General features: G+C 34.4%; 1 protein-coding gene across 1 annotated transcript in view; it reads left to right on the top strand.

The window, feature by feature from the left end:
* Positions 1-9,099, top strand: part of LOC117026587 (charged multivesicular body protein 1b-2) — a 28,313-nt gene extending 19,214 nt beyond the window's left edge. Inside the window, exons 3-8 of the mRNA XM_033113442.1 lie at positions 1-147; positions 535-603; positions 687-794; positions 4,459-4,502; positions 6,940-7,012; positions 7,595-9,099. Coding sequence (XP_032969333.1) covers positions 1-147; positions 535-603; positions 687-794; positions 4,459-4,502; positions 6,940-7,012; positions 7,595-7,639 — 486 coding nt within the window. The 3' untranslated portion in view covers positions 7,640-9,099. The remainder of the gene's footprint in view (positions 148-534; positions 604-686; positions 795-4,458; positions 4,503-6,939; positions 7,013-7,594) is intronic.
* Positions 9,100-15,313: the final 6,214 nt, after the last annotated feature.

Genomic DNA, 15,313 nt, shown 5'->3' on the forward strand with positions numbered 1-15,313 from the left:
GCCATTCAGAAAGGCAATACAGAAATTGCAAGAATACATGCTGAAAATGCAATCCGCCAGAAGAACCAAGCAATTAATTTTTTGAGAATGAGTGCTAGGGTTGATGCTGTGGCAGCCAGAGTTCAAACTGCAGTAACAATGGGCAAGGTAAGGCTTGATACCTATAAACAGTAGTAACTCTTGATTTAAGTTTAATGAGAGTATTAGGAGTTGTCAGAAATGTAAATCCATTGCAAGGTGCTACATGGTGCTGGTAAAGGCCTTCATGGGCAAGAGAGACATAGTCAGAGTGCTTGATGAGGAAAACGGTTTTGTCAGTGGATTTTAAACTATGGTCTATTACTTGTCTTCCAGTGAAAAGTTGGTCGGTGTCTAGACCAGAAATACATACCGTATTTTTACTGTTTAGGAAAGGGTAGACAAATTTTATAAGTTGGTCTGTAAGTAATGTATTTAAGAGACTACATACATTTTGAGATTACTTATAGTACTTTCAAACTTTTTTTTTTTTTTTTTTTTTTATACTCCCAATAGGTAACCAAGTCCATGGCAGGTGTAGTTAAGTCTATGGATGCTACATTGAGGAGTATGAACCTTGAAAAGGTAAAAAAATATATATGTGTATTTGATGTCAGATAGCATCTTTTAACTGTAAGTTTTTCTTATGGTTATATTTCTTTTTACAGATTTCTTCCCTCATGGACAAATTTGAACACCAGTTTGAAACACTGGATGTTCAAACACAACAAATGGAAGACACAATGAGTAGCACTACAACCCTAACAACACCACAAGTAAGAATAGTTTCTCTACTTAGAATAACTTTTTTAAATTACCGAACTTCAAAATAGAATGGCTTTGTGAGCCTAAATCATCTCTAGAATGCAAAGTAAACATGGTGTATCTCCAAAATGCAAGTAGGAAGTTATGCTCTGCCCCTGGATTCCTGAGAACATGTTGCAAGATGATATTCCCTATTTTGTTTTGAAGTTCTAAGAATCATACTAGGTCACATGTCTCAGAGTGTTTGGAACTTGATTTTTCCTTGCTGTCAGTGGTTCTTACTGATGAAGGCATTACAATAGAGGCTAACTGAGGCCAGTGGGTATTAAGTATTATCCTGAGCCTCAGCTAATTCATCTCATTGCAAATATTTTTCTGCTTCCTTCCTATTCTTTAGGTATGTTATTTATGCACAAGTCACAGGTGAACGCATAGTAAATCACAAGATCAATTATTTTTCAGAAAACTAGGATGTTTACTAAACTTAACAACTTAGAGATGTGCTACAGAGAAAATTAATTAAAATGTGAAACTAGTTTGTATATGACACAAGCCAGAAACAGTTTTTTGAAATTTAAATATTCAGATAGAAAATTTCATTATCACTCTTCTCTTTGATCCTAGTACCTATCACATGGTTAATCAAATAAACAAAGAACTTGTTACTACTACTTGGGATGCTAATATGGAAAAAATATAATTTACAAAATAGGTTAGGAAGAAATCAGCAACCATCCATCAATATTTGCAGACAACTCTTTTCACTAACAGGTACATAATAAGAGAACAAGCTATATTCAAGTTTTAGAGTTAAGAAGAAAGAATTCATGCGTATGTCTTATAGTAAGCATATATTTAGCCATTACTTTTCTACCTTCTCTAGAGCTTTGATCCCCAAAATCTTGTTCAAGAATTAGGAACATCAGTATCATCTGGAAGCTCATTAGGAATGCAGACATTCAGACCCCATCCACAGACATACTGAATTAGAATTATTTTATTAAGATTCTCAGATGATTTTTAATGCACTGAGTTTAAGAAGCACTGTCCTAGTGTTTCTGATTCTTATTCACTCACCTTAAGTGATCCCCAGGTGATTTTAAGAAACACAGATGAATTGGAAAAATGACTTGAAGTCAGGACATTTGGATTTCTAATCCCCACTCTACCACTAATTAAATTTGTGACCTTAAGATATTTATTTATTAATAAATAATAAACGTGTACCTGTGTACCTCAGTATGCTTAGCTGTAAAATTAGGGGTTGGATCTGATGATTTCTAAATGTCTTTTAGCTCTGAAAATCTTGAGATTCATTCACCCAACATTTATTGAATGACCTCTCCTGTTTCAGATATTGGGTTAGGTGCTGGGGACATTCAAATATATACAAAACATTCTCCATAAAAACTGAACCAAAACTTAGAACAGAAACAGAGAGGGTTGAACACATTTAGGGCACAAATTGTCATACTCTGCTACTGAGAAGTTAGAATTTAAATTGGCATATCCACTTTGGAGAAGCAATTTGGTAATATCTACAATCTGTTCTTAACATAGCCAGAGTGATCCTGTAAACAGCTCAGATCATGTCACTCTTCTGCTCAAAACCCTCCAGTGGCTCCACATCTCCTTCAAAATAAAAGCTAAATTCTTTACAATGGCCTGTATGTAAGGTCCTGTGGGATCTGCCTCTCCCTGCTTCTCTAACCTTATCTCCTACTACTCTTCAGCACTCTTCTTAGGCACTTGTCCTCCTTGTTATTTCTCAAACACACCAAGTTCATTTCAGTCTCAAAGCCGTTCCTCTTGCAGTTTCCTTTGCTTGAATGTTCTTCCTCCATCTAGCAGACATCCTCGTTGCCCACTCCGTATCTCCTTCAGCTCTTTGTGCAGATGTTATTTTCTCTCAATGAATCAATCTTTCCTAACCATCCAACTTAAAAGTACAACAGCACACCCGCCATTCCTTATACTTCCTACATCTCTGCTTTATTTTTCTCCGTAGTACTTATCACCTTCTAATATACCATATAATTATTTAAAAAGTTTTAATTGCCCCCCTCTTTCACATGCACATGTGAGAATGTAAGCTTAACAAAGACAGGGATTTTTTTTTTAATCATTTTTGTTCATTGATGCATTCCTAGCACTTAAAACAATATCTGGCATAAAGTAGGTCCTCAATTAATATTTGGATAAATCAGAGTGTATGAAAGTGCATGTAACTTACAATCTAGTATTTCTACTTCCAAATTTATACACAAAGAAACCTCTACATGTGTACAAAAATACTTATACATGAGACTGTTCATTGCACCGTTGTCTGTAATCAGGAGAATTTAAGGAAAAAGTCTGAATGTCTAGAATTGAATGGATAAGTAAAATTGAAAGTATTTATATACTGTAGTATTATATAGGAGTGAATGTGAATAAACTAGATCTTTAGATCTCAATATAATTAGATCTTACAATGCTGAATGAGAAAAGCAAGTTGCAGAATAGTATACATATTATAGTACTATTTAAGTAAATTTAAAACACACAAATAATGGTATTTTAGATATAAAGTAAATCTTTTTTACCAAATGTAAATGCACATAAGCATTCAGTCTATTATTTTCTGAACTTTTCCTGCATTTTGGAAATATTTTAAAAGTAAATGAGAACAAGAGAAAGTTAAGGGCCAACAACAAGGGTAGTGAGTTGCTAAAATCATACACCTTGCAAATGGAAGAGCTGGGACTCATCTTAGAAATCCCACTTGTATGTCCAAAATATTTTTAACCACTAAGTTAAAAACAAGAGGTTTTGTTTGTTTGTTTTTAATTGGGGAATATTGGGGAACAGTGTGTTTCTCCAGGACCCATCAGTCGTTGTCCTTCAATCTAGTTGTGGAGGGCGCAGCTCAGCTCCAAGTCCAGTCACCATTTTCAATCTTAGTTGCAGTGGGCACAGCCCACCATCTGAATTGAACCGGCAACCTTGTTGTTAAGAGCTCGCACTCTAACCATCTGAGCCATCTGGCCACCCCACTAGGGACTCAGCAGCAGTTCGTTGTCTTCAATCTAGTTGTGGAGGACGCAGCTCACTGGCCCATGTGGGAACTGAACTGGCAGCCCTGTTGTTCAGAGCTTGCGCTCTAACAAACTGAGCCGTCTGGCCGCCCCAAAAACAAGAGTTTTTTTTGATTAATCAGACTATTTCCTGAGAACTCCTGTACTGCAGTAAGTATCTCAATATACTTATATTTTATTCATCTCTAGATATTTTTAAAGAGTAATCTTTAATATCAATTTTGTATCAACTAAAAGAACGGTTATGATTAATCTAAAATTCAAATCTGTTTAAATACAAGCAAAGTGGATTAGAAAAAAGCTTTATAAATTGGTTTACTCTGAGAGCTACATTACCCAGATTCAAATTATATGTGAATATCACTGCTAATATTTTTTACATAACCTCATAGTTTAAGGCTTTACATTTAACATTATTCAGAAATATTAATAAATCTTTCTTGAAATAATTCAGCTCCCTCTAGTGGTAAACAATATATTTTTTAAATTTCTCTTTTAAAAACTATAGGCCAGTTCCCCCTTTTTAAAGCAAAATCAGAAACAGAAACCACCCAAAAAGCAATAGTCGTTAAAATACAAATTCTCATATTCTTTCTAGAATCAAGTGGATATGCTGCTTCAGGAAATGGCAGATGAAGCTGGGTAAGAAGTTATTCAGATGTTTTAGATAATCTTGATTTGATATCAGGAGGTCCTAAAATTATGTAATGTAGATAAAAATATTTGTATTCAGCACCAATGGTTAGAGTTAGGTTTTTGACCCTAGGATTTAGTGTTGGAAGGACCCTTGAAATAGTCATCCAGCTCTTTACCATGCTTACAAAAATGTTCAGAACATTCCAGTATTTTCTTAAAAATCTCTGGAGATACATTAATTTAGTGTGTGATAAGAAATGGAGGAAGATAATTGAATGAGTCAGGAGAGTTTAAACATTTTCTCGATACCTTCTGTGTTCAGCATATATCAAATATTTGGATTCTTTTTTTTATAAAAAGAAATGCTGCTATGATCAGGCCATTAAGTCTTAAGCCCAGTTTGATTTCTGCAAACTGAGCAATATGTGGCAAAATGTCCCAGGGGTTTAAAGGATGGTAGCATTGCATCATTGCAGCTGGTCATATAGTTTTAAAAAATAAATAAATAATTGACACACTTTGTTGTACTGCTATTAGAAATAGGGTATCTATTAATGGGCTGTTTATTTCAGGCCCTTCGTGTTTGTGGGGAATGACTTGACCATGATAGTATCTGTGCTACAGAAATCATGTTATATCAGTGTTTTCTAGTGTATTATTTAGTTCAGGAGACCATTGTAGGGAAAGATTAAAATATATATTTTTTCAAAGATAAAGATAAAACTGGGTGATACTAAAGTTTTATACTTTATCCTTAAAGGTAGAGTAGTAGATTGAAATAGGGTCCATATATTCTATTCTTTTCTCCTGGAAGGAGAAAATTTGAAGACACCTGGAAAATAGAGTTGGTGAATAGTATTCTTGTATCTTGATTACGTAGAATGAACAGTTAAGTTTGTCAGCTGTTTAGATCACTAATGTATCATTAGTGAATTAAAACCCAAGTTAATCAAGTTTGCAATATTTAAGAGCAGAGCTGATGGTTAGGTTGTACACTGTTTTGCTTTGTTAGTGGCCTGACGTAGCCCACATACCAACAGGGAAGATAGCAAGAAAGGTGATTTTTGTTAAGTATTACAAAAGAGATCAAGGTATTGTGTGTCAGAAGACTCCATTGTAGTAAAATGAGGCTAAGGACTTGTTTCCGTTCCTACCAAAGACTAAATAAGAACATAGGGCTTGAAAATATAGCAAAGAGGGTCTTGTAAAATGAATATTGCCACATTATAGCCTTGCTGACCCTCAGTGGGAATCAAGTTCAGTAGACACATTTTTAGTAAGATTTAGAGCAGGATTTCTTAACCTTGATACTACTGACATTTTGGGCTAGATATTCCTGGAGGCTGTCCTTTGCCTTGTAGGATGTTTAGAAGCATCCTTGGCGTCTACCCTCAAGATACCAGTAGCACCCCTACCCAGGTTGTGACAGTCAGAAACACATCCAGATGCTGCCAAATGTTCCTGGGGTAGTGGAGGGGTTGGAACCCAAAATCTAGAGAGATTAGTTATATCAATAAAGAGTGGAGACTGGAGCAGTAGAAATAGGTAAAATCACTGATGTTGAAATACTGATGCCCATTCTCAAAGATGTTTAAGTATCTGAATTCTGTTTGAATTTGTGATTTCCTCAACAAAATTTTAGTATAGTGTATCTTTACTTTATAAATAATAACCTGTCTATAAACTCTCCTAATGGCTGTTAAAGTTACTTTCTTCCCTGTACAGTGTATTCAAACTGAAGTCAGTATACAGTAGTTGAGAGACAGGCAGAAAGTCTAGTTTATATCCTATAGGAGTCTCCGGTTATAATGGAAATTAAAATCACAGGCCTTGGAGGCAGACAAACCTAGGTTCAAATCTTCTCTGTCACTAGGGTGATCTTGGGCAGGTGTACTTAACTTTTCTAAACCTCAATTGTATGGGTGGATGCAAGTAATGATTCCTACTAAGGGCAGCTCAAGAGCTAGACATACTGAACTTGAAGTTAGCTCAAATGTTAGATATGGATCCTGAGGCTACATTTATCTAGCTTGTTTTATCTTTGCATATTAATTTTCCTTTACAGTGTGGATCATGTAGTAACTTCCAGTAAATTGAATACATAGGATGACTTCTTTTGGTGTTTTGTTCAGACGACTAGATCATTTTCCTGTCTTTTATTAGTTTTTCTATCGTAAGATTATCACCTACATGGGTCACCATTAGGGCTCAACAAAAAATGCTTTAAAAGTAGCCAATTCCTTTATCCTGAGGTAGACATTCGAAAGATGTTTAAGGTCTGTTTACATTTATAAAATTTAGCCAGTTTTATTAATATTTAAATTGAGGTAAAATACTATGTGGAATATTTGTTTGTAATAAGCCTATTTTATTGCTTATAATTACGTAAGGAGGAAAATGCCTATATTAACATTCATTTATGCTAATTATTTTTAAATTGTAGCCTTGATCTCAATATGGAACTACCACAGGGTCAGACAGGATCTGTTGGCACAAGTGTTGCTTCCACGGAACAGGTAGAAGTTGGATTTTATCTTGATTGGTATGAACTTGATGCATGAATTGCATATATGTTATGTATGTATTTATATATATATGTAAATAAATATATATATGTACCTTTATTCTTTTATAAAGAGTCTTTTTATACTATAATATGACATCATTAATTAGCAAAATGCAATTAGCCTTTAGCACCTCAGTGATGGATATTTTCTATTTGCATGCACATTTCATTTAGAGATTGAATTAGCTCCCCTTCATAGCTTCTGCTCTGTTAAGTTCTCCACTTATTTTGAAATGTTTAAAAAAATAATTTTTTTTAAATTAAAGTTTATTGGGGTGATAGTTGTTAGTCAAGTTACATAGATTTCAGGTGTACAATTCTGTATTACATCATCTATAAATCCCATTGTGTGTTCACCACCCAGAGTCAGTTCTCCTTCCATCACCACATATTTGATAAAAATACATTCTTAATTTTGGTTCTTATGTGAATTTCTGAGAAAATATTTTAATTTTATTTAAAAATGTGAGCTATTTAAAATATTAGTGATTTACATTTGTCAGTCTTATGACTTAAAATTTGTTTCCTCCAGGATGAACTATCACAGAGACTTGCTCGTCTACGTGATCAAGTGTAATTTAAAGAACCAGTGCTTTTGTTTACATCACCTGCTTCTGAAATATTTTGTGTATATATAGATAAGTTGTACTCCAGTTACACTAAAAACACCATATATTACAGAATGCTTAAACACTATTTATGTATAATGCTTTCTTTTGCCGTGCTGTACTTTCCAATACTTTAAGAAATTCCAGAGAGTTTCCACCTTGACAGATTTTACAGTTTTATATATTATGTTAAAAAGTGTGAGGGACCTTTTTATTTGTAGATGTCTTAGCTTGTATATGAAACATCTTCCTAAAAAATTACATTAAAAATCTAGCACCAAAGTACTACAGAAATAAAGTACTTTATGCAGAATAATGTATAGGATAAAGGTTTTGGTTTCTTTTTAATTCGAAGCAATTTTAAACCCCTGTCTGCATTCACATGTAATGCATAAAAATAAAAGGAAGAACATGTTTACTTAAAATGGTGACATAGCCAGAAACACCTCATTTAGTGTCATACAATGGAGAGTGCTATTTTTTGTGTTTTATGTTTTCTGTTTGTTTTATTGTTCAAGCAGAAATACAGTTGACTTTTAATCTGCTTTTAAATTTTAAATTATTGGAATATTTACCCAGTAATCTAATGACCATTTGACTTCCTTAAATTTAAAACAATTTTTCAATGATAATTTCCCAATATAACTAGAAAAAAAATCTACAACATTAAATCCGAGAAGTTAAGGTTTGCTCAATTTTTAAATTTTTTCTTTGCTAAATATCACTGTTGTTAAGATTCAGAGAAATTTAACCTTTCATATTTTCAAAGAAATTTGAAACACATTTTTAATGATTCTATTTCAACTCTACCCTTGTTACACTGTAATTTAAAAGATTAATTTACCTGGACTTAGTATCATTTACATTTTCCATAGGAATGTTGACTGCTTTTTGAGAATCTTGGCCTACATTTTTAAAGGAACCAACAACAACAACAAAAACAAATTTGAACCAATTCAAGTAACAACTACTGTAAGCCCTGGTTAAATGTGTTTGTTCTTTTATTTTAAACAAAAACTCTCTAATAACTGGAAGAAATGAAGTGGAAATAAATGTTAGAATAAAATGTTTTTCCTAGCTATGCGAACAGTTTCTAGTCCAATGGAAGTTGGACGCACAACCTAGTGGGTGAGGGCACTGAGAAGTCCTAAGGTCATAAAGAAGAATAAACTCTGGAAGGCCAGACTACTTGGGGAAAAGCATTTGATGGCTAGCTGTACTACTTTCCATTTCCCCAGAAATATTTCTGTTTTACCACTGACACGAACAGATTAACATATGCCTGCAATTTTCTGATATGACATTGGGCAATTAAGTTCACAAACTTGTTGCAATGATGTTGCTAACATTTTTTGATATCAGAGGGATTATTTATTATGAAGTACCAACTGGCCAAACAGTTAACCAAGTTTACTATTTGGAAGTGCTGAAAAGGCTGCGTGAAAAAGTTAGACAACCTGAACTTTTCTCCCACAATTCATGGCTTTTGCATCACGATAATGCAGCAGCTCGCACAGCACAGTCTGTGAGGGAGTTTTTAGCCAGTAAATAAATAGGGACACCCTATTGGAACACCCTCCCTACTCACCTGATCTGGCTCACAATGACTTCTTTCTTTACCTGAAGATAAAGGAAATATTGAAAGGAAGACATTTTGATGACATTCAGGATACCGAGGGTAATACGACGACAGCTCTGATGGCCATTCCAGAAAAAGAGTTCCAAAATTGCTTTGAAGGGTGGACTAGGTGCTGGCATCGGGGCATAGCTTCCCAAGGGGAGTACTTCGAAGGTGACTGTAGTGTTATTCAGCAGAGGTATGTAGCACTTTTTCTGGGATGAGTTCGGGAACTTAATTGTCTGACCATGTATAGCAGTCTCAAATGTGCAGACATGACCAAGCTATATTTCAGTAAGTACTATACTACTAACCTAGGTTAAGTAGGTAAGGTATTTTTTCATTACTTACTGCATGATTGGTCCATGAAATAATTTTAATATTTCATTAATTTCTATTGAAGAGCAGATCTGTTTAGAAAAATCTTTCCATTGCTAAGTCATGAAGGCATTCAAAGTGCAATTATGGATACTCTTTTTTGCTAAGTATTCACCATTCATATATGTTCCCTACTGTAAATGACAGAGTATATAAATGAAGATTATTTTCACTGGCTAATGAAATGAGAAATTACTTTTTTGGTAAATTTGGTTTAAACCTATGTAACTTTCTTGGTACTTGACTGTATGGTGTGACTTCAATGTGGTAATTTTCCATTGTGTTTATACTTGATTCTTTGTCCTTTCTACTTAAAGGGTAGGTTTGTTTATATTGGAACATACTGGGGAGCCACAGAAGAGATTCTTGCAGACTAAAATATCTATGAAATAGAATTTTCTTATTTTTCCGTTGGTGGGAAATGTAGTTTTGTTCTTTTGCGTTCAATAAAAAATTGTTAAATTGTTAATATGGCTTACTTAAATCTAGAAATATAAATGGTTCTGATCTAAAGATAACTGCTCATAGTTTTATTTATCAGCCATATCAGATTTGACTTTTAAAAATAGTGTTCTTTTATAGATATTACGAGGTGTGACCAAAAATACGGTGAATGTTTAAACAAAAAAATGTATTATAGTAAAAGACGCATTGCCATTAATCCACCTCAAAATACTCCCCCTCACTTCGAACACACTTATCCCATTGTCCTTGCCACTTTCTGAAGCAGTTCTGGAAGTCCTCTTTCGTGAATGTCTTTAGTTGAGCTGTTGTGGCTGCCTCAATGTCCTGAATTGTTTCAAAACATTTTCCTTTCATGATTTTGACTTTGGGGAATAGCCAGTAGTCACATGGTGCCAGATTTGGTGAATAAGGTGGATGAAAACACACTGTAATGTTTCTAGTTGAAAGAAATTGCCGTATTAGAAGTGATATGTGACATGGAGCATTGTCATGATGGAGGATGAGTAAAGACACTCATGAAAAAGAACTCTCAGAACTGTTTCAGAAAGTGGCAAGAACGATGGGATAAGTGTGTTCGAAGCAAGGGGGGAGTATTTTGAGATGATTAATGGCAATGTGTCTTTCACTGTAATAATTTTTTTATAATTTAAACATTCATATCTTTTGATCACACTTCATAAGTTTTGCTTTTGGAATTATTATCTTATAAATAATATTAAATGTTCTTTATTAAATTGTTCTTAAACCAAGAGCCCCACCAATCTGTACCTTGTTAGTATAAATTACGTTTCTAGTTTGATAAGTGATTCAATTATTGAAAAGTAACACATGCCAGACTATACTATCTTGAAAGGTAGACATCATAGCACCTTTATTTTACCTTCAGTTTTAATTCCTTATCAATCTAGTTTTGTCCTGATTTTTTCCCTAGGTATTTCACTATATCATTTGATAGACTATGTAAGGTCAAATGCTCAGAAGCATTTTACTGCACCTTCACCTTGTAGACAATGTGGCTATTATTTAAAGAGTTTTTAAAAAGCATCCCTAACAAAAATAATATCCCTGTTCCTATGCCTTGATGCCTAAAATCTTCCACTTTCCTGTGAACCATCTTAGGTAAACATTAGGGGCTGGGTTATTTTACCTGGTTAATTTATTACCAATCATTGCTACAGAGAGGAAACAGGAACAGGAAATAGAACAGGTAAATTATGGTAAGAGGATTTTGCTTTATAGTTTAGAGAGTTACAGGAATGGAACCTCTGGACAGACTATCTGAAGAGAATCAAATAGTACTAGTTATTTATAAATAAACAGAATGATTGATAGGATGCCAAAGACAAACAGCCTAATAATTTTCTACGGATTCACTGAAGTTACTACATAACAGCTCTCAGATAGACTTAAGTTGGCTGTAGTGTAGACTGTAGAGGAAAAAGCCCTGGATCCAATCTGAGGTGATTGAAGTGTGTTTCTAGCCCTAGGTCTGATACTGATTTCTTTCTTTCTTTTTTTTTTTTTTAATTTATTGGGGTGACAATTGCTAGTAAAATTAAATTGATTTCAGGTGTACAATTCTGTATTACATCCCATTGTGTGTTCACTACCCGGAGTCACTTCTCCTTCCATCACCATATATTTGATCCCCCTTACCCTCATCTCACACCCCCCACCCCACTTACCCTCTGGTAACCACTAAACTATTATCTGTGTCTATGAGTTCTTGTTTCTCATTTGTTTGTCTTATTCTTTTGTTGTTTTTGCTTTATATGCCACATATCAGTGAAATCACATGGTTCTCTGCTTTTTCTGTCTGACTTATTTCGCTTAGCATTATACTCTCAAGATCCATCCATGTTGTCACAAAAGTTCCTATATCATCTTTTCTTACCGCTGAATAATATTCCACTGTGTATATATACCACAACTTCTTTATCCATTCATCTATCGAAGGACATTTTGGTTGTTTCCATGTCTTGGCCACCATAAACAAAGCTGCAGTGAACATTGGAGCACACGTGTCTTTATGTGTAGATCTTTTCAGATTTTTTGGGTAGATACCCAGGAGAGGGATTGCTGGGTCATACGGTAATTCTATTTGTAATTTATTGAAGAACCTCCACACTGCCTTCCATAACGTCTGCACCAGCCTGCATTCCCACCAACAGTATATGAGGGTTCCTTTTTCTCCACAGCCTCTCTAACACTTGTTACTATTTGTCTTGTTGATAGGCATTCTGACTGGGGTGAGGTGATATCTCATTGTGGTTTTTATTTGCATTTCTCTGATGATTAGTGATGTTGAGCATTTTTTCATATGTCTATTTGCCATTTGTATGTCGTTTTTTGAGAAATGTCTCTTCAGGTCCTCTGCCCATTTTTCAATTGGGTTGTTTTTTTTGTTGTTGAGTTTCATGAGTTCCTTGTATATTTTGGATATTAGCCCCTTATCGGAGGTACTGTTTGCAAAAATCTCCCATTCAGTTAGTTGCCTCTTTATTTTGTCGATGGTTTCTTTTGCTGTGTAGAAGCTTTTAAGTTTCATATAGTCCCGTTCGTTTATTTTAGCTTTTACTTCCATTGCCTTTGGAGTCAAATTCATAAAATGCTCTTTGAACCCAAGGTCCATAAGTTTAGTACCTATGTTTTCTTCTATGCAGTTTATTGTGTCAGTCTTATGCTTAAGTCTTTGATCCATTTTGAATTAATTTTGGCACATGGTGACGGATAGCAGTCCAGTTTCATTCTTTTGCATGTGGCTTTCCATTTCTGGCAGCACCATTTATTGAAGAGGCTGTCTTTCCTCCATTGTATGTTTTTAGCTTCTTTGTCAAAAATTATCTGTCCATATTTATGTGGTTTTACTTCTGGGTTCTCAGTTCTATTCCATTGGTCTATGTGTCTGTATTTCTGCCAATACCCTGCTGTTTTGATTATTGTAGCCCTGTAGTACAAGCTAAAGTCAGGGAGTGTGATACTTCCAGTATTGTTCTTTTTTCTTAAGATTGCTTTGGCTATTCAGGGTCTTTTGTGTTTCCCAACAAATCTGATGATTTTTTCTTCTATTTCTTTAAAAAATGCCATTGGGATTTTTTTTTTTAATTTATTGGGGTGACAATTGTTAGTAAAATTACATAGATTTCAGGTGTACAATTCTGTATCACATCATCTATAAATTACATTGTGTATTCACCACCCAGAGTCAGTTCTCCTTCCATCACTATATATTTGATCCCCCTTACCCTCATCTCCCACCCCCCACCCCCCTTACCCTCTGGTAACCACTAAACTATTGTCTGTGTCTATGAGTTTTTTTTTTTTAACTTAGATATTTATCATTTATATCCCTCACACTGTGGCCCCCCTCCCCCAATCCACTACCTCTCTGACATCGCACCGAGCCAATAATGAATGCCAACTATAATATTTTATATATATATATATATATATATATATATATATATGTATGTATACATTTACAAGAGGCAGAGTACAGCATTGGGAGTGGAGATAGTGGAAATGCCATTGGGATTTTGATGGGGATTGCATTAAATCTGTATATTGCTCTGGGTAATATGGCCATTTTAACTATGTTGATTGTTCCAGTCCATGAGCACGGAATGTCTTTCCATTTCTTTGTGTCTTCTTCAATTTCTTTCAAAAAAGTCTTATAGTTTTCAGCATATATGTCCTTCACATCCTTGGTTAAGTTTATTCCTAGGTATTTTTATGTCCTTCACATCCTTGGTTAAGTTTATTCCTCGGTATTTTATTCTTTTTGCTGCAATTGCAAAATGAATTGTTTTTTGGATTTCTTTTTCTGAGATTTCATTGTTAGTATATAAGAATTCAATGGACTTTCATACGTTGATTTTGTAGCCATCAACTTTACTGTATTTGTTGATTGTTTCTAATAGATTTTTAGTGGAGTCTTTAGGGTTTTCTATATATAGCATCATGTCATCTGCAAAGAGTGATAATTTAACTTCTTCATTCCCAATGTGGATGCCTTTTATTTCTTTCTCTTACCTGATTGCTCTGGCAAGGACTTCCAACACTATGTTGAAAAGCAGAGGTGATAGTGGACAGCCCTGTCCTGTTCCTGAATGTAGAGCAAAGGGCTTCAGTTTTTCACCATTAATTATGAGATTAGCTGAGGGCTTGTCATATATGGCCTTTATTATGTTAAGGTATTTCCCTTCTATACCTATTTTATTAAGTGTCTTAATCATAAATGGATGTTGTATCTTGTCAAATGCTTTTTCTGCATCAATTGATATAATCATATGATTTTTGTCCCTTATTTTGTTTATGTGATGTATCACATTGATGGGTTTGTGGATGTTGAACCATCCTTGTGCCCCGGGGATGAACCCCACTTGGTCGTGGTGAATGATCTTTTTAATGCATTGTTGTATTCGATTTGCTAGAGTTTTGTTTAGGATTTTTGCATCTGTATTCATCAGAGATATTGGTCTGTAGTTTTCTTTTTTTGTGTTGTCCTTACCAGGTTTTGGTATCAGGGTAATGTTGCCCTCATAAAATGAGTTAGGGAGTACTGTCTCTTCTTCAGTTTTTTGGAAGAGTTTGAGCAGGATTGGTATTAGATCCTCTTTGAAGGTTTGGTAGAATTCACTAGTGAAGCCATCTGGTCCCGGAGTTTTGCTTTTCGGAAGATTTTGGATGACTGATTCAATTTCATTACTGGTGATCAGTCTGTTTAGATTTTCCAGTTCTTCATGTTTCACCCTTGGAAGGCTATATGTTTCTAAGAACTTGTCTATTTCTTCTAGATTATTGAATATGGTGGTATATAGTCCTTCATAGTATTTTGGATGATCCTTTGTATTTCTGTGGTGTCCGTGATAACTTCCCCTTTTTCATTTCTGATTTTGTTAATTAGTGTCTTCTCTCTTTTTATCTTAGTAAGTCTAGCCAACAGTTTGTCAATTTTGTTAATCTTTTGAAAGAACCAGGTCTTTGTCACATTAATTTTTTCTATTTTGTTTCTCTATTTCATTTAGTTCTGCTCTGATTTTTGTTATTTCCTTTCTTCTGCTGACCTTGGGTTTCACTTGTTCTTCTTTTTCCAGTTCTTTAAGGTGTAACATGAGGTTATTTATTTGAGATTTTTCTTGTTTCTTGAGATAGGCCTGTAATGATATAAATTTCCCTCTTA

The sequence above is a fragment of the Rhinolophus ferrumequinum genome, chromosome X (genome assembly GCF_004115265.2).
Source record: "Rhinolophus ferrumequinum isolate MPI-CBG mRhiFer1 chromosome X, mRhiFer1_v1.p, whole genome shotgun sequence".
Classification (NCBI taxonomy): Eukaryota; Metazoa; Chordata; class Mammalia; order Chiroptera; family Rhinolophidae; genus Rhinolophus; species Rhinolophus ferrumequinum.